The sequence below is a fragment of the Solea senegalensis genome, linkage group LG18, assembly GCF_019176455.1.
Source record: "Solea senegalensis isolate Sse05_10M linkage group LG18, IFAPA_SoseM_1, whole genome shotgun sequence".
NCBI lineage: Eukaryota > Metazoa > Chordata > Actinopteri > Pleuronectiformes > Soleidae > Solea > Solea senegalensis.
Window position 1 is genome coordinate 6,863,836 of NC_058041.1, and position 22,476 is coordinate 6,886,311.

Sequence of the window (22,476 nt, forward strand, 5' to 3'; positions counted from 1 at the left end):
TACCTATAGGAAGTAGTGTTTGACGGAATCAGTGGCTCTTATTTTGAAGGCTACGTTGAAAAGAAGTGGTGATTTGGTCGATGGGCGAAGACGATGCATATATCTTTTAATCGTTTGAAAAAAAAATACATTTGTTATGTAAACCATGTAATAGCCCTGCAACTACAGATAACCACTTGAATGACTGGATAATCCAGATAGTCGGTTCCCCCTTCAAACAGCACTAAACAAAAGTTCCACATGTCTTTTAAATGGCTTCATATAAGTAAGAGACTGCGGTCACGCTATCTGATACTTGTCTCTCCTTAGTCAAACTAACTGGCGCTGAATTTTAACGTCCTCCCTACAAAGACTTTTACGGTAAAATGCATTCTAGCCAAACCATCAAGCTAATTTGTAAGGGCATCCTCACCCGGTTTTCAAAATAAAAACACACAGAGATACGGTGGCGTTTTATTTTGAAAACCAGATGTAAATGTCCTTACAAATCAGCCCGAGTCGTTGTATCGCAGGCATTCTACCGTAAAAACTCTTGTAAGGAGGGCGTTAAAAATCAGCATCAGACAGTTTGACCACGGAGAAACTACTGTCCATTGTCCCAAGCCTCCAGACTTATGAGATCTTATTTTTGACCTCAATGCACAGCCATGTTGTACAGCCAATCATGGTTTAATCAATAATAGAAGATTAATTGTCAATTAAACAAGTTTGCTGTGTTTTACAACATGGGTGAAACTCTGCTTGTTCAGATATTAAATGAAGACAATCCAAAGCGGTCAGTTAAACTGATTTAATGCCCTTTTATGTAAAGATGCCGTTTCAAAGTAGTGACAAATAAAGCAGAAGGAACTCAGGTGAATTCAATCTGAGGGATAATTTCAAACAGAGGGTCAGATATCCCATTATTAGAAAACAGTCATGCCTCCATTTCACACTACCATCTGTAAGCCAATGTCATAAACATAATGCATCATGAACATACTCAGTTGAAACCTGACACAGGGATGAGATTAAATTGCCATCAGCATTTTTTTCCCCCAAGAGACACGACAAAAAATCCTTAAAATACAAAATATTTATTTTGAAAATGTCTTTGTAAGAGAAAAACAAAAAAACTCAAAACCAAATCAAAACCATACAAATTGTTTGGTTACTAGCATACCACACTAGTGCTAATAACTAACAATGGAACATTACTCACTCGAGGATAGCTCAGACACAGAGGCAACCCCCACCTCTGCCCTCTGATTACATATTGCACCCAAACACTGAGGCAAACAGAAGCGCCGAAAAGTGGCACTAGTGGTGAAATGGCATCCTGTCTGTTCTATAAACTTACATATGCAGGAGGGGCAGATGTGTGGCAACCATGTTTTTCTTACAAAAAGAAAGAAAAGAATTAAGTGACTTTAATACATACAGTGAAATACAGTGGGGACATAACTGTTGGCATTGATATGATGAGAAAAGAAATGGGAGCTGGGGGGAGCTCTCAGGCCAAAGCCCAGTATCCCAAGGACTATCCCAACCTTCCAAAAACTGAACAGTGTGCTTCTGAAAGATATGGACAAGCAGAAAGCCTCATTTCTACATACACTAGTTGGCAGCAGAGTCTGAGGCCACAGAGGTCAGAGTTGCACCTGTAAAGTTGCAGTGGAGCCTTCAGTGGTTAGCTGAACCCAACCTTACAGCAGATATAAACATATATGTATTCTTAAACCTTTTAATCTTTTTACTGTGGTTGTACAATATTCCCTGATGGCCTGATTTGGCCGCTGAGTGTTATACAGAATCCTGAAGAGACATCAAAATTAAAGAGGGGGGGACAAAAAAAAAAAAAGAAACGGAACAAAAAACAAACGAGAAGTGATGAAATTGTCCATTGAAGGAAAGGAGGGGAAACTTTTATGGGAGAAAATCCTGTTTGTTGCAGTTTGTGGAACTTCTTGTTGTTCTCCCTTGACGCCTTCTAAAAATGTTACACACGCTGGTCAAACACACACAGTTCCTCCATGACACTGTGGTTATCTACTCTGAGGATGAAAAAAAAAAGAATATCATTTAGCAAAGAACAAACATGCAAACCCTACTAATTATTCTTAGATGTATACAATTTTAACCATACCTATGTCAACTTCTTCGCTTTGTTGTAAAGCGAGTCCACAACTTTGCTCATGTTCTGAATCGTTTCCAAGGCTGCTTCGTATGTTTTGTCCACTGGTGGCTCTTCAAATATGATCAATACTCCTTCACCCTGGTCAAGGATTCCTGCAACAGTGTAAAAAAAAAAAAAAAATTCTCAGGCTGTCTGATAAATGTTTCAGATTTGCACATATAAACAAAGACATTTTCAATTACCATGAAACTTTTTGTCCAGAATCATCTGTGATAATTTTCGCTCAACGTCTCCCTTTAAAAAGAAAGAAAATAAATGATAAACTCACTTCAAAGACAAGAGACATTTAATGCTCAAGAACACCTGAACAACACCAAACATACTTACTTTTGACAACTTGATTAGACCTGATATGTGTTCTATCTGGAAAAAAAATCGAAGATTTGATTTTTTTGGTGAAAAGGATAAGGTGCAGAAGAAAGATACTCATATGAGTGCAGAATATTTAAAGGCGAGTCTTTTCAGTCTCTTACCTGTACTCTAGAAAATGGCTCAATGACACGAATGAGATTTTGTTCAAGCAGGTTGTCATACAGCGTAGCCAGGTGAGTGTTGATAATTGGGTCGTCCCTCAGTTCTGATTTGTACTCTGTTAAGGCCTGAAGAAAGCAAAACTGACTTTAGAGAACACTGCAAAACTGGTGTCATTTGATATAACATTGAAGAAAACAATAAAAATTATTTATTCAAGTGCCACTCTAGTTATGTAGTAGGTAAAGGAGGATTACATTATATAATACAATAGGAGCAAAAAGGACTTTTACCTTTTCAAAGTCTGCTAATGATCTGTTCTTGCTGGCCTGGGCAACACATTTCAGTGCATCTGTCTGAACACAGACAAAAAAGAAAATCCAGGTGTCATTCAACAGATCGAATAGATAGTATACATCATATTTATGTTTCACATATATGCATACTCTTCAGGATAATTAAAACAACTGTCAGTATTGAGTTGAAATATACAACTACTGTGTTCTCCTATCTGCTGTTTGTAGGTAATGATTGACACTTGCCTGTCGGCCAGCGTATCGTAGGCCCAGTTTACCACTGATCAGGGATTGTACCTCCTCTGGTCTAGAAGAGTAAAATAACAGAAATTATTCATTACTGTGATTTACAGGTGCCAAACAAATGTCAGGGCAGTTTAAAAGTTAAACCACATTACTCACAAATTCAGTACAATTTTACACAGAAGCATGTATTTGAGTGCTGTGATGGCTCTGGGGCTGTCAATGGAGTCATAGCCTTCGAAGGCCTCAAAGAAGTAGGAGTAGGCCGTCTTCCAGTCCTTCTCCTCTGCTGCGTGGATGATTCCTGCAACAGATTAAAAAGAGCATGATGGTTATCAGCTATAGCCAATACAATCTGCTTCAGGAATTTCAACAGATGTCAACAGAAATCACGTAACTGTGTGATTCAAATTTAAATTAAAACCAATGGAAACTGAGTTGATGTGGTGGCTTTCTACTCAATCATAATGTAGGTTTTAACCATTTTTTTTCCAAGTTCACACAGCTGCTACTGTAAAAACCAAAGATAAAGCATGACACTATATCGATTCTATTTTCACATTAGGGAACACTGAGATTGTCAGCTGAATCACCAAGGAACACACACATTCTTTAAGCAGCTGTTGAGTACTGAGTAAATTTGAATTCTGAGGTTGTAAAACTCATCTGGCACCCCCCAGTGGCCAAAAAACAAAATAAATTAAGGATTGTTTTGCTTGAGGTCTTGACCTCAGCCCAGAGGTCAAAATTAGATAGAAACTACGAGCATTACCGCTTGAACAGATGATGGCACTGAGTAAAGTACAACCAGCTGCTAATCTGACAGAAGCTATATCACATTAAAACTCATACATGGTGGCTTTGATAAATAATAATTTCATCCTGCTCTGACTATTACACACTTTCCCCGTAGCATTAAAGATGAGCCACATTTAGCTCTAGCAGTGGCAAGGGTGAACCACCTTGAGCTTGAGATTTTCTGGAAACTGGGACCTCAGCTGTTGTTGTAAGTGACCTAACCATAACCATGTTATGACTAATTACCTTTTTATTTAGCTTATCCTACCAATGTGACTAATTCTAAACTGACAAAGGGCAATAATTTGGCTATAGTAAGCTTTAGAAGTGACAATAGCAAAGACATCAGACCTGACTGCATGTCCAGCGCTGCCTGGAGCTTTGGGGGACAGTAAATGGCGTTGGCGGTCGTCCTGGCTGAGGTGAGGGCGGCCCGGGCCTTAGGCAGGTTACTGAGTGCATGGTATGTCTTGCTTTCAAGAAGCTGCACCTCTACCAGAAGAGCTTTGTCATCCATCTTTTTTAGCTCCAGGAGCAACTGGGAGCCTGCAGAACAGAAAATGGATGCACAACATATTGTAAAAAGTTGGAAATCACCTTTGGAAAAAAACAAATTTAATTAATTCAGAGGAGAATAAGTCTTCAATCGTGAAAGATATATATATTTTTTTTTTGTGACAAACATCTGTATGGTATTCATGTTTGTAAAATACAATAAATCTGTGCCAGTAGCAATGCCAAATGGCAAGTGTTGCCATTCACTAAAGGTTTCTCAGAACTCACCAAGTGCCAAGGCCTCCTGGTATCTTTTGGTGTCAAAATAGAGTGAGATCAGCCGTGTCTGAAACGGGAGATAATTCTGTTAAACAACCAGAGAACAGCTGGGCCAGAGAAAAGAAAGTAGCATATCAATGCTGATGTTGTTACAACAACATCAGCATTAAAACAAACTCCAACAAGGCTGTTTTCTATGTTCCTTTCAATGTACAACTCCAAATTTTATATGTGAAATCTGAACCGATGTCATTTTACACATTAGCATCATTGTATTTATTTAAACTTTAATTTGCTTTTGGCCAAAAGTAAGACCACAGTGATGGTGTTGCATATCCATGAAGAGGCAGATGCTTTGCACTATCACTATCACATAATGTGCTGCTATTCACTATGATTGTTTTATATTCACTATCACTTCAAATGCAAGGCATAGTATATCAGTGCTAACAAAGGTTAAACTAGACGACAAAAGCATAAGCTGTTTTAGAATTTGTAGAATTATGGCAAATGCTCAGTTTTACGCCTACCCCAAAAATTGATTATCTTAACACATCTGCCTTATGAGCACAAGTGGTACACTGTTATTGTTATTGCAATAGCCTTAAACAGACATAAAACCCTTACTACCATAGTTTCCCTCTCTGGTGCACTACTGGTGGTTCAGAGATGATGACTTTAAATAGGTCATTTTAGCTCCTTTGGCCAGTTTTGGCAGTGAAACGTGTTGATATTGCAGCAAGTTGAATGTGTGCCTTTTAGGGAATTGTCATAGCACCCTCAAGGATTTATTCATCATCCTTACCTCCAGAGCCTGTCGTAGGAAGGTCCTCTTCTCAGTCTTGGCCCACTCAATACATTCAAGACACAGCTCAACTTCTTGTCCCGTTGCTGCCTCCATGTCAAGAAAAAGATCCAGCAGGGAACGGACCAGTCTGGCAGCTTTGGCCTTGCTGATGGAAATCAGGAATGGTCTTACAAATTTCAGCAGACCGCCAAGTTCTGGAGAAAAAAAAAACAAATATGTTTTCAAGGGAGTGAAAACTTAACTAAAAGATCATCACCACTAAATACTATTTCATCTTGAAGTGTATTTTACAGAATATATCACATGGATAAATGACCCGGTTTCAACATTACCTGCAGCCTGTCCCGTCTTGGCCAGGAGTGTTCCCAGCTCCAGGATGCTCTGTTCTTTAACCCTGACAGCTTCCTCATCATTCTCTTGAACATCTCTCCTCACTGTTTGAAAGAAGCAACAGTTGAACATTTCCACAATTTACTTTGTTGAAGTCCCTACATGACAAAATCTGTGTTTTCAACAACCAGTGAGCTCATCTCTCACTCAGAAGAGTCAATTCTGGATACTGTGACCCTACTTGATCTTGAGTTATATTTTTGAGATTTCACTAATCCATTTTCTATGTGCACTAATTATTAATTACACAAGACTAAAACTTACACAACCAGGACAGCAACAACTTATATACACACACATATTACTGATTGTTTATCATGCGAAACAAAGGAAAAATTACAAGAACAAAGAACTACGAAAATTGTTTTATGAACTTCTTGAAAGTCTAACAAAATCACTATTGTACTAATCTAAAAGTCCCAAATCTAAACACATTACATTTACAAGAATTGTTAACTGAGACAGGAAGTTTATTCAACCACTTATGCTTGGTTCAGTGTTTTTTTAAAATTACTTTTTTAAATTTTTTAAATGAAGCTATTAATAACAGCGTATTGGGTTGTCATTCAGCACTGACAAACACATCCATAGTTTATGTCAGACACTTGACAGCTAATGGCTTGGTGTGACAAGGCAATTTGAGGACAGGGTTATAACAATAGTAAAGGATGTTTACAGTAGGCCACATCGCAATTTCTATTTAAACCTAAGTGCACACAAAAATATATACATTCAGAGAAGAACACCTCAACCAATTACCTTCTATAATCTCTTTTAGTACGTTGACAACACAGGCATATTGCTTTTGACCACTAGCTAATCACGTTAGCCGCAGCAAAAATCATGCTACAGTGAGTTAAATAAAAGGTAAAGATAGTTAGCTTTAAAAACTGTGGTCCGTGACACAACATCACAAGACAAAGCTACGCAGTATAAAAGCAACACTGATGACAACAACACCATACTTCACTCCCAGGCCTAAAGATAGCAAAGTTGCTAACAAGCGAGCTAACTAACATTCACTAGCAAATGTCGTTGCCCACCGTTCAGCAGTGAGTCAGCAAGGAACACCGCCGGCTCCTGCTACTCAACGCCGCTAGCTAGCACGTTAAGCCCGCTGTGAACACTGACTGAGGAATTACAAATCACAAACGGGGGGTCAAGAGAATTATGTCCATCTCAAAACACCAGCCGAACACTCACCTATTGAGTGGAGAATGTCGATAGAGGCGTTGTGATCCGTGCTAATGAGAGACTGGGCTCTCTGAAACTCAACCACTGCTGCAGCCGCCATCTTCCTTATTCAAATACTGCTTGAATGAATAGTACATGCGTGCACTACGTTTCTTGCGTGTATGACGTCACTTTACAACGGCGTACAAAGGCTTCTGGGAAATGTATTTATTTTCCTTCCCATTTAAAAGCAGCAGTAAACATGTATAGGCTCTCTGTCACGTGGATTTATAGATGGAGCTCTTGTTGTCTGCACCTGGAATAATCAAATAAAAACAGAAAAGAACAAATCTGTAGTTTGCGTCTAATTAGGCCCATATTTTAGATGTCACACGACAAAATACTGTAGTATAGTTTATATAAAACAGATATATTATCATTTATGTCTTGTAAAATATTCTTTGTTTCTGACTTTAATCTCAGAATTCTCGCTTTAAAACACACATGTTTCGAAAACAATCTTATATGTGGCCCTAATCCTAGTGAGGTTTTTAGGAATATACACACAATTACATTTGAACAACATAATTAAATGAATAAAATTAAAAATGGTTTCGATTGCTGGTGGCTTCTGTATGTGTTCAAACGGAGAATTCCCGTCAGCCATCACTGAAAATGTATGTATTTGTCCAAATGGCATGTTTGTAATGGAGTCTAAACAAAACAAACGGACTGATATTATATTGCAAAAGCCTAAACGGCGACAGGATCCCGTTATTTAAAGGTCATCTACTGTTACCGATGGAAACACATGGCTACCGATTCCTTCCCTATAGCTAATTAGGTTGTTGTCATGAAGAAAAACATCACATGAGTTCAGCGGGTTCAGCCTATACATGTCTGTGTGTGTATGTAGTTGTTTCCCATGCAGCAGAGAAAGCAGATCCGCACACAGAGCACAGAGCGGCGCCCCACCACAGCCTTTGCGTCAACCATCCTCTCTCTCACACACACACACACACACACACACACACGCAACATCAGCTCTCGCAGCATCCGCATCTCACGGACCAGGAGGACCAGGAGGAGCACATCCTCATCTCAGCATCCATTCCACAACTGCCTGCCATCGTCTGCGCACTGCCGACAACAGACGTCCCTCTCTTTTTTTTGTTGCCCCGGCACGGACTATTTTCTTCGTCGCATCTATATTCTCCGAGATGATTTTATGATTTAATCATCAGCCATATAAGGAAAAAAATAACAAGCTCGAGACGCGGAGCGTCATCTTGAAAACGCACTTATTTCACCCCCATCAGGCTGGAGATTTGGTGAGTTTGATTTGATTTTTGGGAACACAGATGGGGTAAACCGCTAAATTAGGTTGCACATTTTTCGTGTGGATTCAGTAGATTCGTAAACAGGTGCTGATGCGCAGCTCCGATGATGTAGCCTAGATTTGGAAGCGGATGGCCTTTAGATGTGATGTTTAGATACACTACACATCCAAATGCAGCGAGATGTTAACGTATATGATGTAAGGATAAGGATCTAAGATGGTGATTTGGTCCATTTGAAGGCACCGCCTATTACGATCAACATTTTCATTTCGACGCAGACGCTCAGCTTCAGCACCACGGACAGCACCCAACGTACACAGCTCTTGATTTATTTATTTTTACTCCAGTGTATAATCTCATTAAAACACACCGTTTTTATATGTCCTTAAAACGGATCAGCTAAATATCCGACTATAAGATAATAATCAGTATCACGAGGTGATGGAATGACGGATGGAGCAGCTCGGATCCTGCGCCAAAGTCGTTGCATCGACTGTCTTTTCACATACACTGGCTGCAGTGTGAAAGAAAACATCTCGAGCCTAGATAAATGGATAATCTATCTATTTATCTGAGTTTAAATGAATGTAAATGAAATGACCTTGGATTTATTGTTTTAATGTGCCAAGATTTGACTATACATTCAGTGCGACCTTCACCTGTTATTATGGTGTTTACGTTCCTGTCTTCCATTTTAGTGCGAGGGTGGCGCATGGCTCTACTTGTCGGCCATTGCCCATAAAATATGAATCTCTTATGATAGGATCTTCATGAATTTATCATATAGGATCCATCCTCAATCATATATGGAGTAGAAGCTACCATTTATATCAGTATAATGTCCGAGTGATTTGCAGTGCAGAGAAATATGACCTGCAGTGTAATTTCAGACTGAAATGTTTCCATTGTGATGATGATTTCCTGGATATTATATATGCTGCAAAGTAGGATCTATACAGTTTGAATTCCTTAATATAATCTGAGCCAGACTATATGCTGATCCATTCCACTACTATACTGAGTCAAATCAATACTGCTAATAAGGCTGAGGATGAACCACTTAGGGACATGTTCATGAGAATATTACAGACCTGATAACAATCCAATGAAAGCTGAAAAACGATAGAGCTGATATATCTGTTTTCCTGTCCTTTGTAAAAACAGATAATATAAAGTGGACTAGCCCCTTTACCAATTGTTTTCTTACTATTGATCTCTTTTCTTTTTCCAGCAGTGGCCATCTGGAGACGCAGACAAAGAGCTGAAATACAGCAGAGACACTTTCAGTCCAGGAGATTGTCATCCCCTCAGAGAGCAGTTTACAGGACATTCTCCTTAAATGCTGTAGATGCCCAGAGGCAGCCCGTAGCCGGGGACTCCCGACTCCCAGAAGCACTGAAGCTTTGAGACCCTCAGGATCTCCCCTGGCAGACACACCTCTGACCCAGTGCGGCTGAAGCCCCTGGACGTCCCCCCACAATCACCATGGGAACCGTGCTGTCTTTGTCACCCAGCTACCGAAAGGCGGCTCTGTTTGAGGATGGCCCGGCCACTGTGGGCCACTACACGGCAGTCCAGAACAGCAAGAATGCCAAGGACAAGAACCTGAAGCGGCACTCGCTCATCAACGTGCTCCCTTGGAAGCGGATTGTAGCAGTGTCAGCCAAAAAAAAGGGCTCCAAGAAGGTGCAGCCCAACGCCACCTACCAGAACAATGTCACCCACCTGAATAATGAAAATCTGAAGAAGTCACAGTCCTGTGCTAATCTGTCCACCTTCACCCAGGATCAGAGTACTCCAGCTCTTACCAAGACTTCCAACAATACAGCCTCATCTGTCAAGAAGGCACCTTTGACCACTTCCAATGTGGCCCCTGGGACCCCGAAGAGAGTGATTGTCCAGGCTTCTACCAGTGAGTTGCTGCGCTGCCTTGGGGAGTTTCTGTGTCGGCGTTGTTATCGGCTCAAGCACCTGTCCCCCACTGACCCAGTGCTGTGGCTGCGCAGCGTGGACCGCTCCCTGCTGCTGCAGGGCTGGCAGGACCAGGGATTCATCACGCCTGCCAACGTGGTCTTTGTCTACATGCTGTGCCGTGACGTGGTCTCCTCCGAGGTGGCCACGGAGCATGAGCTGCAGGCTGTGCTGCTCACCTGCCTTTACCTGTCTTACTCTTACATGGGCAATGAGATATCCTACCCTCTCAAGCCCTTCCTGGTGGAGAGCTCCAAGGAGACCTTCTGGGACCGCTGCCTCTCCATCATCAACCTGATGAGTGCAAAGATGCTCCAGATCAACTCTGACCCGCACTACTTCACTCAGGTGTTTGCCGACCTGAAGAATGAGAGCCAGAAGGAGGAGGAGAGGAGCCGCCTGCTCATCGGCCTGGACCGGTGAGGGGATGCTGGGGGTGTGAGGGTGGGAGGGGGGTGGACAGAGGGTGTAGGGGAGGTGGGGCATATTCCAGTCTGGTATTTTGACAAATCTCGAGAAAATTAGTGATGCTAAATATTTATTATTGACAAAAGGTCAGTGGATGTAGAAGTATTTGACATTTATAACAATTTTTAATTCAAAAGCTTGTCCTGGCGTGCAGTGGTTATTAGTCATGGGCCTTTAAAAGCAAAGGCTCTGTTAGTCTGTCATTATCAGAATTAGAGAAATTCTATTTGGAAATCAGCAGAAGGTGGATTCTGTGTGAGCCCTGAGACATTTTGGCAAAGCTATTTAAAAGACAAAATGCCAGACTTGAGTAAATCCTTTGCTAACATACAGATATATATCTATATGGAAAAACTGAAAATCTTTAAAAACAATTCAGACAATAAAAGAAAAGAAAAAGAAAAAGAAAAGGAAGCATACATCTACAGCATTGAATGTGGACAGGACTGAGGCTTCAGCAGCCTACCAGTGACCTTCTGACTCTTGTGATGTGCACTGCCTACTGCAGGAGGGTGAGGGCCATTGCCTGAGTAGCTTTCTTCATGCATCACGGATGAACAGGGATCCCCGGCTGCAAACTCTGGCTCTTTGGAAACGCCAACGACCACGTTCCCAAACATTCATGTGGATACGATGGACTGTGTTTGCTGTAATGCATATCTAGCCATCAAAGGAGAAAGGACAGCTGGGGTTTGGAGGGGGGGGTTTTGGGGGGGTTTGTGGCATCAATACTGGATCCATATACTTTGTGTGGGTTTCTGTTTGTGGCTCTGCAGCAGGACATGTACAGTACGGCTAGATGGACAATAAACAAGCATTGCATTGTGGGACTTTTGATATAAAACAACAACCTGAGGACGTATGGCCAGTGTTGTGTGGTCATACCGTGTGTGTTCAGAAAGACCTACTTTATTTTCATCTAGAAAAAAAACAAAACAAGTTAATGGATGTTTTACACCCCAGAGGTTTACACTGATGGAGGCTTATTTATTGCTTTTCTGGTTTCCTTTGACTTTCTTTTTTTCTTTTTCTTTTTTTTTTACTTAGAAATGTAATGTTTTGCACGTGTGCCATGCAATTTTTCAGAGTTCCTGCGAGGGCAATTATTACTTCTCCTCTTTTTACTTAATTTATAAACCAACTGCATCTGCATTAGAGAATGCTGTAAACAAAGTGACACTAGTTTATTTAGCTATGCTTGCTAATATAGGCTATTTGTTTACCAGGGAAATTCTTTTTGTACTTTTTGTCGATAGGTTGTGTTGCAACCAGTTTTGGAATGATGTTTTGATTTTGTGCTTATGATTCAGCATAGAAAATGTTTTAAAAACAGTGCCATATCTTTGATGGAAATCCCACAGGTCCGAGAACATTGCGAGATGTTGGCCTGGCCGTCCAGCCGTAGAATGACGGAGTGGATTTTCATCTGCAAATAATGACTTACTGACACCTAATTTATTGCCACTGACGTATTTATTATTTAGGCACATTCAATGTAAAAGAAAGACTCTGAGAAGGAAATGATGGGGGGGAGGGGAGGGGTTGCTGGTGTAGGTGTGCGTAACTTTGGTGGGAATGAAGATTGATCTGGTCTCTGCTAATGAATGTCCCAGGGATTCATCAGTGAATATCTAATTAAAATCTCATTGATCAAAACCAATGTCCAATCTGACCATCGCCAAAGTGACATCATCATCATCATCAGCAGCAGCTTTTATTAGGGAGAAAAGGCCCTGAAAACAACCGGACTAGGGAACCAACACATATCAGAAAGCACACAATTTTCTCCAGGGGCAAATAAATAAATCATTTGAGTGACAGCTGTTCATCATCACTGCAGAAAAGCACAGCTTACCTTGAGGACCGTACCATCAGCATAATCTCTGCGTTAATCAAACACGAGGTGACACCGCAGTCTCCTATATGGTCTCCGGGAGATTAATCGTCCCCCTGTGGCAAAAATCTCACGCTGAATGAAAAGAATTCACTCGACTAAGATTGACATGCCGCAGTGTGCAGAGGGAACACCATGGCAACCGCGACAGAGCGCATGTAGAACCGTGGAAGATATGTAGCTTTTTATATTCATAGGGCTGAGGTAGTCCTATTTAAAGGTCCTCCACTGCAGATCCTCGCTGTCTCAGTCAGCACTGATATAAGACACTAAGACACATGTATCTCATCTTCTCTACATATATATGTATATATATATATATATATATATATACATATACTGTATAATTCATCTTCAGCTGGGGTGGGAAACTGACTGGTGTGGCAGACAAAAGGCTTCTATCTTGTTTTAAAGTTGTTCCCTGTGAACGAAAGGTCTTTCTGCTGCTGCTGCTGCTGCTGCTCTGTGTGAATCAGACAAATGAGCGACTCTGACAGTCTGATAGTACGGCCCCTGCATGACTGTGGATCTGTGGCTGCCGTGTGGAGATAGACCAGTGAGGGACAGTTCATTTGCAGTGTTTGCACTGGCACAATGGAGGGACATGCGCTTCGGACGGGCTTTCAGTCTGTCACAAAGAAAGCAGGACGGTGGAGTAAAAGGTGTCAAACAGAGATGACCCTGAATCTCTCTCTCTCTCTCTGTGTCCACTCGCCCTGACTCACTCGAAATGTGCCATTTCTTTTCTTCCCACTTTGCATCATTTAGTAGTTGTTTGAGAATTTTCAAAAGTTGATAAAAGTTGATAAAATACGACAAAAAAAAGTCTCAAGTGATAGTTTAAGGCTTATGTCAAGATTCTTTTCTGTATCTTGTTGCGTACTTTGTAGATAAAAAAAAAATCAAACAGTGGTTAAAAGCGTTGAAAGGCAAGGCATTCAGTGGCTGCAGTGTGTGTGTGTGTGTGTGTGTGTGCGAATGTGTGTGAAGGACGTTGTTTTATTTGTACAGAAGAATGTGTGACATGTTGTTTTCTTATGGACAAGGAGCAAACACCAACCAACCACACCCGTACCAGGATATTGGATTTGCGTTGGTGGGATAAAGGGACGGGGGGGTGTTGATGCTGTTCAATAAAAAACCTTTTTGAAAAAGACACAAAAGCCGTTGCTGTAATAGAAACTTTTTTTCAGTTAGTTTCTGCTTACTTTAATTTATTTTTGTACTGTGATGGAAAAATAAAATGCACTGATCGCTCTAGGTCATCACTCGTCTTTTTATGTCTCCTGTGTTTCACAGTCAAATAGGAAGATCCACAGTTGTACGCACCACACCACCAACGACACCATGTAGCCTCAGTGTGTTGACCAGAGGTTGACAGTTAACTGGAGCTTCACTCAATGCGTTATCCCTGATCCCTGAACCTGTAATCACACAAATTTCAAAACAAAAACCCTGTTTCTTTGCTTTAGATGTAAAACAGTAACAAACACAGGGCTTAGCACACTTGCCTTTGCAGCAAGAAGACCAGGGTTCACCACTTGGTTCGGAATAAGGGCGGAACAAGGGCCTTTCTGCATGGAGTTTGCATGTTCTCCCTGTGTGTGCATGGGTTTTCTCCGCGTTCTCCGGTACAAATAAAAATAGGGATTAGATGAATGAATAAATGAATAAATAGATAAAGTGGTAGAAGATGGATGGACATGAAATACAACTGCTATCTACAACAGAATGATTGTGAATTGAGAGCATCTTGTGGCCATTACCTAAAAGACACGACACAAACTCAAGTGTCCTTGTGGTTAAAAAGCTCAGCTCAATTGATTTTACCGACTGGTGTATTCCTCGTTCATTTTAAAGAGTAAATCTATGTGTATCCACTTGCTAAAGGTTCAGAATCCTTAAACTGTTGCTGAGCTCATGCAAATTGAAGCCTTGAGATTTGTGATTTTGGCACCTGGGTGGACAATCCCCAGGTGACAGCTGTCAGTCACACTGGTCTCCACTTACTGTGTAAGTGCTATACTTTTGGGAACATCGTGACATCATACTCGAAACTATAGCGATTGATCACATAAACTAAATAGGTAAATTATCACAACAAAACTATTGGTGAGCAAAACTGTAGTTAGTATAACTTTAACTTCCAAGTTTGTATAAAGGACAAAATTAAATTATCTGGATAAAATATTGTTAATTGGATAAACTAAAACCAAAACCTCACTTGGGCTCATAATTTAAGTTTACAGTGATATAGCCTCATTTTTCCATGGACAAATAACTTGTTTTTGCAACTATCCAGTAGCTGGCGGCTATTCAATATAGTCTTACTTGCGGTTTAGCCTCAGGCCGCTAATCTAAAGACTCCATTTGTTTTTTATAAATAGTCGGGAGTGGATGTATACCTGCTGTTTTGGAAGTCTCCCAAATGGATTTGTTGTGGTCAGGTCACTCCTTGCAAATCACTTCCTGCACATTAACGCCCATTTCTTTGACTACAAGGTTCAGTCTTACTTATTCACTGGAAAAAAGGGGAGTCGCCTGACTCTCTGCAGCAGACAGGCATTCATCAGCCAGCGGATGATGAACCTCTGCCGAAAGAGCAGGTGATGGCTGACACGGTGGATGTGGGGAAGCGGTGTTGTCACGCTGACTGCAAGGGTTCGAGGCGCCTCTGTGTCACATAATGAAACAGCTGGCAGTGGGTGGATTAACCTTCAAGGTCTCCCCAGATACTGACACATCACACATTCGAGTCACCATAACATGACAGGGAGATTGTTGACGTAGAAACCACACACACAGAGTACAAAATGTGAAGCAAATAAATTTATTAATAAAAAGATTAATTCATTTTTTGTTCATTATGGATCATCTTGGAAATGCATCATCTGCATTTATACAGAATATATGTGCACTAAACAGTATAGGAACAGTTCCCTTTAGACTTGGCCCGAGTATTACAGTATATTCATGGTTGGTAGTAGTGAAATATTACACAAAATATTCAAATATAACCTTAACATAAAATTAGGCACATACTGATGGAATGCTGAATACATACACATTTAGACGATGTTGCCGCTTCAAGCTACAGAATAAATTATAAAAGAAAACAGGGTGTGTTACTCTTTGGCCAACATGGAGGTTTGATAATAAGAGTCTTAGTGTGTTAGTCCAAGAAATAAAAAGTACTGAAAACTATAGTGGAGAGCAAAGGGAAGAATTGTGTTCTTCCCTTTGGCACAAACCCCTATAGTGTTACCATTCCTAATGGAAATGACATCAATTACACTGTGGTCAAGCTGATCATCGACACAACAGAACAGTAATTACAACAAAAACTAACTCATTAAATGACCAGTCTGGTGATGTTCCACAACAAAACTCATAAAAGACCAAACCAACAATGAACAGGTCCTACTGAGAAGTGTGGATATATACATATATATATATATATATATATATATATATATATATATATATATATATATAAATATATACATATATATAAATATATACATATATATATATATAAATATATACATATATATATATATATGTACACAAATTGCGCAATATAGAACAATGCAGGTTTTGGTCTTAACATGGGATTTGTTTACAATAAGAGCTGCATCTTTACCAGAACCACAGTATTGACATTCCCGGTGAACATAATCTGCTTTGTCTTTGTCTTTTGTTGCTGCGTGATAGTCCCATTGTGTGATCTGTTCTGTTACTATGTCTATTTTCCTTTTCCATTTCCAATTCCATGCCTCCTGGGCACAGGAGAGCGAGCAGAAAACAAACAAAACAAAAACAGAAAAAAAACCTTCGCTGCCCTGCAGCACGATACACTCGGCCCAGGTGGGCGAGGAGCCAAGTGATTTGACAGGGGAGAGGAAAAAGGATGGAGGGGAGAGGAAAAAGACGGCAGAGGGAGTGGAGGAGAGGAGGCCAAGCGAGGCTTTTGCTCACCAACCTCCCTTTGCCTTAAGATAGCCCAGAGAGAAGCACTGAAGTGAGAAGTGACATCGAGTCCATCCTAATGATGAGCGGTGAATAGCCGAGCAGTGGAGGAGAGGAGAAGCCCTGTGGGAGATTACCATGCTGAAGGATATGGAGAGCGACAGTGGCATAGTCCACATACACACACTCAGCGTGAGCCGCTGCACCTAAGCTGCGATGAAAACTGTGTATTAATGCTCCCAATGTCACTTCCTTAATCCACACGATGAATACGCCCCAAAATTGCGAAGTGCCTTATCACACAACACGCCGAGGTCGTCCAACCGCAGAGCTGCGAGGTACAGTGGAGATTTGCTTCTTCAAAGGATGAGAGGGTTAGCTAATTAAGATAAACGACCGGTTCAGACGACACTCGGGCACAATTACAAGAGGGCTGTGCCGCCACGGATAGAGTGACCGCTAACAAGTTTGAAGTTAAGGTCACAAGAGTGTCCCGGCTTCTTCAACTAGGCCAAGCGCAGAGGGAGCCCGGATTCACACACTGTGAGAAAGTGTTCTCTGCACTTAACATAGAGACAATACTGTGCCTGTGGGAAAGAAGGTGACACACAGTTGGGTTTTAACTTCCATGTCGTTATGATGGCACTCGAATAAAGTCATCACTCTATGCATCAATTCAATCCATCAAGAAAGACTGTAGTTTAGGGGTCTCAGTGTCTTGTCTGATCAGGATGGGAGCCGGTGACGTGAAAAAAATCCAACTTTTTGAGGGAAAAATTATATCACAACATTCCTTAATAATATTGCAAAAATGTTTTTTGTTTATATTTTGCAGAATTTCAAAATAAAAGTGAAATATTCACGATAAACGTGATGCAAAATGAGTCTGTAAATAAAAAAAAGAGACAGAAATAAGTCATTGTAACTTGATATTAAGCGAAGGTCCGGTGTGTGTCATTAGTGAAAGAAATGAACGATGCTGTAGAAACATGGTGGCCTATTTATGATGGCAGCCTGCGTAATGAAAGGCCTTTGTCTAAAATGTACATAAATGGCTGATTCTTTATTTTTAAAGCAATTGTACACTTGTGGAGGACTGGACTGATCAGAAAATAACATCAAATAAAACAAAACACTAGATTAGATACTAAAATTGTTTTCCGATCTGAAAAAAATGTGTCTAAACTCAGGACACTGACGAATGAAAGCAGTGAAAACACAGCTCGTGCAAACAGTGCAAACCGAACTGAGCGATCGCGACGTGGATCAGTGTGATTTGGCCGCATAAAAGTGAAGGGAGATCAGACGCGCACCGCCTTCCCCCGACAGTCCAGCATTCACACGAAAAGTCATTCCCACCATTAGACGAGAAGGTAAAGTAGGACAGCAGTCTGATTACAGACTCCTCCGTCGTCTCCCTCGTCACTCTGGACACTGGCCAGGCTCCCAGTCGCTGCAGCGAGAAGACAACTGAGAGCACTAATCCACACACACACTCACATGAAGCAGATATTTGTAGAGGAGAAGACTATCTCAAAGGACTGAGGGCCACGACAAGTCGTTCGGCTATTCACTTGACAAAATGAGACAACCTGACAGCAAATGAGACCTAGTTCAGGGCCCGGGATTTAACGTGGGATTATACAGTACTGGCCAGCAACACTTTGTTGCTCAGCGAAAGCGTTAAGACTTACATTTGAGAAGATTTATGAACCAAAAATAGCGAAAGCTTTGGTTATCATATTCATACACGTCTTCTTCCTCTGCACATGAAATGCAGTGTAGCTGCTGCTGAGTAAACACATAGTTGTGATCTTGTGCTGCTTTTTGTTATAGTGTTATAAAAAGTAAAAGAGAATATAAGATGCAAGGATTTAAATTAACAAAATTTAGCACTTTGTATGTTACAGGCTGTGATGTTCCGGATATGCTCAACACATCCGACTTAACATCCTGTGACTGAAAACAGTGACTTGGATGTTTCCATACGTGACTGTAAACATTTAATAAGCTATATTCCTCTCATTTACTACTTTGGTCTTTGACATTATTATTCCTTAGAATATAATTTACAACCACTGTTTTCTTCTTTTACTTTAAAGCAAATTGATTGAACATTTCTCATATATATCCTAATTTTTTTAGGGTTTCACTTCTGTTGCTGCTGAATTGCGTGGGAATAACGATTCCGGCAAAACCTTTACATTTAATTTGTGCAATTATGCAACAGAAGATGCAATATCTGCAGTATCTGCGATATCTTCTCTAACCCTGACAATAATCAATCCACTAAACTCTATATTGCACATAGCAAATCATTTTGGGGTTGAAAAAGAAGAGCATCACTTGATGGATGATCTTGTAGTGCATTATATTCAGCTATGACGATTTTGCATGTAAGCAAATTGTACACTTAATTTTCAACGTAATATTGCAAAGAAATTATATTAATAAAAGGTTAATTTTGGCATGGCTTAGCAATTTGAAGATTCAAATACTCTCAATCCTCCTTCAGAGCCGCTGTGATGATGCCACATCATCAGCAGCTCTGCAAAAAAAAAAACAACAAGACATGAACCCGACGTAGTGATTCATCAATTATGATTCTGGCCTGGTTTGGAATCAGCTGCCACTGTTTTTTCGACCCATTTCAGTTTCCAGGAACAGCCAGGATGTAACCAGATCGGCTCTTGGTGAAGTCCGGCTGTGACTGGTTGATCTTGGGTTCGACGATGACCGTGCACTTCCTCCCGTTCATGCTGCACTGGATGGGACTCACGATGTTCACCTGCAGCTTCCTCTTCTCGCTGCAGAGACGACACAAGATCACGGAAGAAAAAAAAGGAAACGTTGAGCAGGTGTTAAGATTGGAACTTCCACATTAATGTATGGTATAATTCATGTTTATTCCATGTGTTTACACCCTTATTACCCTCTTAACAAATCACACCTCAACTACGTGGATTCACATGACACTCAGTCATTGCTTATTCACGAGAATATACTGTATGTAGATGCGTGAGTGTCAACATGTGTGCCTGAGAGGAAGTATGAGAGGTTGTTTAGGCCATAAATCATACTTGCTCTCATACACAGCGGCATCATCTCACAAAAAAACCCCATAACTCTTTACTTCATGCAGCACTACTGAGCTGTTAACGGTCTCTGGGCCATAAATCAGACCTGATCAATGTTCAGTCACACATGCAGTATATCTTTGCCTGGAGTATCGCGAGAATGCAAATGATTGTGCATATATTTCATGAGACAAAATGAAAAATATGAATATGTGTACTTTGCATAACAGATATAACTGTTATAACGGGTATGGGTGCAGAATAATACATTGCTTCGATATGCACCTAATGAAAGTAACACAAAAACCGCAGTATCATACAATTTGCAATGACACAGAGAGAGATTAATCAAGACAAACATCAACCACTAAAACTAATGTTTCTGTTTAGGAATGCAAGAAAATAACTATAATTTGACATCTTATTCAAGAAATAAAAATGTGCTTTACTATTATATATATATATATATATATATATATGTACATATATATATAAATATACATACATATATGTATATACAAACACAAGAGCTGCCCAATATTGTCAAAAAGTCATATTGTGATTATTTTTGCCAGACCCTGCAACTGCAATAGGATTCATAATTACAACTTACTTTAGCATCTTAATGAAAAAGATGAAAAAATTAGAAGAACAAAACATACTATTATTATTTTTATTATTTTTCAAGAGAGAGGAAAACTCAAGAACAAGACTTTATCCTCTGGTCAGAGAGCTTTGGACACAGGTTCACCGTTTCCTTCCTTCCTTGTCCTTGGCTGAAATCTCACATTTATTTTAACGATGTGAGAGTGGGGATCCATCTCCTCAACTTACTTACACAAGGAAGCGCATTACCCACTCATTAAAAGTATTAAGTGGGAAATGCTCGGCTCCTAATTGGTTTACAGACTCACTGATAGTCGGTAGCTGCAGTGTGTAGTTTGTACGAGGGTATGTGCAAAATTATGAAGCTGCAGATACGCAAAAAAACCCATACAGCGCCTGTGTTCACATGTGTATGTGTAGAGACTTAAGAACATTATGATGAATTACAGGAGAACTCATGCCGGAGAGCGGTTGAAGGAATGATCCATATAGTGCTGCCGGGCAGCAGCACAACAGTGGATTGGCTTTTAGTGCCCGTCACATCTAGTTAGAGCGTTTCTGTGTGAATGGGTGCTTTGCTTCATTTGCTCTTAAACAGGATCGATGACGGGAATCAAAGAGTGCGAGAAAAACCGGCATTAACTGTGAGGCCGTCTTTCAGAGGGAGAATGTAACATAATCTAAATGGGAAAGGGAGCGAGACGATGATGTGCCATAATCGTGCTCCAGCTGGGGTGGGGGCGGGGTTTAATGTAAATGTAGAAGTGGTCCAGAGAGGAGGGGCGGCGATGGGAAGCTAAAAGCACAACAGACATCCCCTTCCTCTGTAGTCCTGGCTGTGACACACTTTTCTCACTGACACAGTTAAAACGACAACGGCTGCGTCATTTTTCAAACACTCCCATCATCCGCAGCTCCTCTTCGATTGAAACAAAGCCACCCGTCTGTGTCCCTCACCTCTAAACCTGGTCATGAAACAGGTAAAGCTGACACATTGCACAACAATAAGTCATAAACAAGGAGAAAAAAAAAGGAGAAAAGCTGCTGCTGCTGCCCACGCTGCACGCCTCTGCAGTGTGTGTGTGTGCGCAGCTCTGCATCACAGCTTAGGAAGTGAGTTGAAATACTCGGGTAGCGCTGATGATGGTTTCCACGGCAACCCCCTTAGTGAACTAACCTCTCCCATCTGTCATGGCTGCCAGCCAGCCGATGGTACCGTTACTCTTTCTGTGTGTCCGTCTCTCGTCATGTGAAAACAACAGCGGGAACACTGGGTTTGGCTCACAAACACAGGAATATGATCACAAATAGAGTGTGTGTATACAGTACAATCGCATACGCATGCAAACGCACACACTCGCTGTCAGAAGACACACTTGTTCCTTGGGGCGCAGCTTTTGTCCACAGTTGTCAAGTGCATAGCATGTTGTGACACTTGTCCCTTTAGGACAGCGTTTGACAGGTAGACACACAAACATGCACGCCTCTGCAGAGCCAATACTAAGTACACCTCGCTTATGCATCGGCGCCGGCGCCACAGTGCTACATTGGCATTTCAATAAAATCCCAGAGAAGGTGTCATCTGAGAGTAGAGAAACAAGATCAGTTGAGTCTTAAGGTCAGTGGATGGCCTTTCCATCCGCAGCTGGTCTGAGCCATGCAGTCAGAGCCCCGAGGGCAGACTTTGTCCTTCACTGTGTGGCCTGGATCGGCCTGGAAAAATCGATTCTTTCCTTTGCCCTTAATAGCATGTAAGTCCAAGCTCACTTTATCCCCAAAAGAGTTTTGCCCGTCTTTGGAGGAAAAGAGGTGGAAGAGGGCGAACAAGGTGAATCTAAAAGTGGTGAAAAAAGAAAAAGAGGTTCTGCAGAAAATGAAGAACATGCAGTAAGTGCAAATTTTGTTGCGGCGAAAAAGGCATCAGCGTGATTTAAGTGTGGTAAAAAGAGAGTTAGGGGGGAAAGAGGTAGGAACAATGATTCAGGCTATTTTGGGGCTGAGGAGCCAGGATTACCTTCAGTC

The 22,476-nt window shown here is 41.0% G+C and overlaps 3 protein-coding genes across 5 annotated transcripts in view; 1 reads left to right on the forward strand and 2 right to left on the reverse strand.

Annotated features, from left to right (window-relative positions):
• Nucleotides 1-776: 776 nt before the first annotated feature.
• On the reverse strand, nt 777-7,289 carry psmd11b (proteasome 26S subunit, non-ATPase 11b). 2 transcript variants are annotated; one of them, XM_044014740.1, is made up of 13 exons: nt 7,160-7,289; nt 5,899-6,000; nt 5,564-5,760; nt 4,768-4,825; nt 4,336-4,530; nt 3,346-3,490; nt 3,190-3,250; nt 2,941-3,003; nt 2,650-2,775; nt 2,504-2,539; nt 2,359-2,410; nt 2,126-2,268; nt 777-2,028 (listed from the first exon to the last, which is right to left on the reverse strand). In XM_044014740.1, the coding sequence occupies exons 1-12, from the start codon at nt 7,248-7,250 to the stop codon at nt 2,126-2,128; spliced, it is 1,269 nt and encodes a 422-aa protein (XP_043870675.1). In that variant the 5' UTR covers nt 7,251-7,289; the 3' UTR covers nt 777-2,028. The 2 variants fall into 2 exon arrangements, with proteins under 2 accessions (XP_043870675.1, XP_043870674.1); XM_044014739.1 differs by having other exon boundaries at nt 777-2,033.
• Nucleotides 7,290-8,164: 875 nt separating this feature from the next.
• On the forward strand, nt 8,165-14,070 carry cdk5r1b (cyclin-dependent kinase 5, regulatory subunit 1b (p35)). 2 transcript variants are annotated; one of them, XM_044014701.1, is made up of 2 exons: nt 8,165-8,460; nt 9,701-14,070. In XM_044014701.1, exon 2 carries the CDS (start codon nt 9,955-9,957, stop codon nt 10,861-10,863), a length of 909 nt encoding a protein of 302 aa, XP_043870636.1. In that variant the 5' UTR covers nt 8,165-8,460; nt 9,701-9,954; the 3' UTR covers nt 10,864-14,070. The 2 variants fall into 2 exon arrangements, with proteins under 2 accessions (XP_043870636.1, XP_043870637.1); XM_044014702.1 differs by having other exon boundaries at nt 9,704-14,070.
• A 1,546-nt stretch (nt 14,071-15,616) lies between these two features.
• Nucleotides 15,617-22,476, reverse strand: part of myo1d (myosin 1D) — a 74,005-nt gene continuing 67,145 nt past the window's right edge. Inside the window, exon 22 of the mRNA XM_044013988.1 lies at nt 15,617-19,578. Coding sequence (XP_043869923.1) covers nt 19,422-19,578 — 157 coding nt within the window. The 3' untranslated portion in view covers nt 15,617-19,421. The remainder of the gene's footprint in view (nt 19,579-22,476) is intronic.

Coding starts and splice junctions, on each gene's coding strand:
- psmd11b (XM_044014740.1), bottom strand. CDS start 7,250: ATGGCGGCTGCAGCAGTGGTTGAGTTTCAGAGAGCCCAGTCTCTCATT. Junction 6,001..7,159: donor CGACATTCTCCACTCAATAG/GTGAGTGTTCGG, acceptor TCTTTCAAACAG/TGAGGAGAGATGTTCAAGAG. Junction 2,411..2,503: donor GTCTAATCAAGTTGTCAAAA/GTAAGTATGTTT, acceptor TTCTTTTTAAAG/GGAGACGTTGAGCGAAAATT.
- cdk5r1b (XM_044014701.1), top strand. CDS start 9,955: ATGGGAACCGTGCTGTCTTTGTCACCCAGCTACCGAAAGGCGGCTCTG.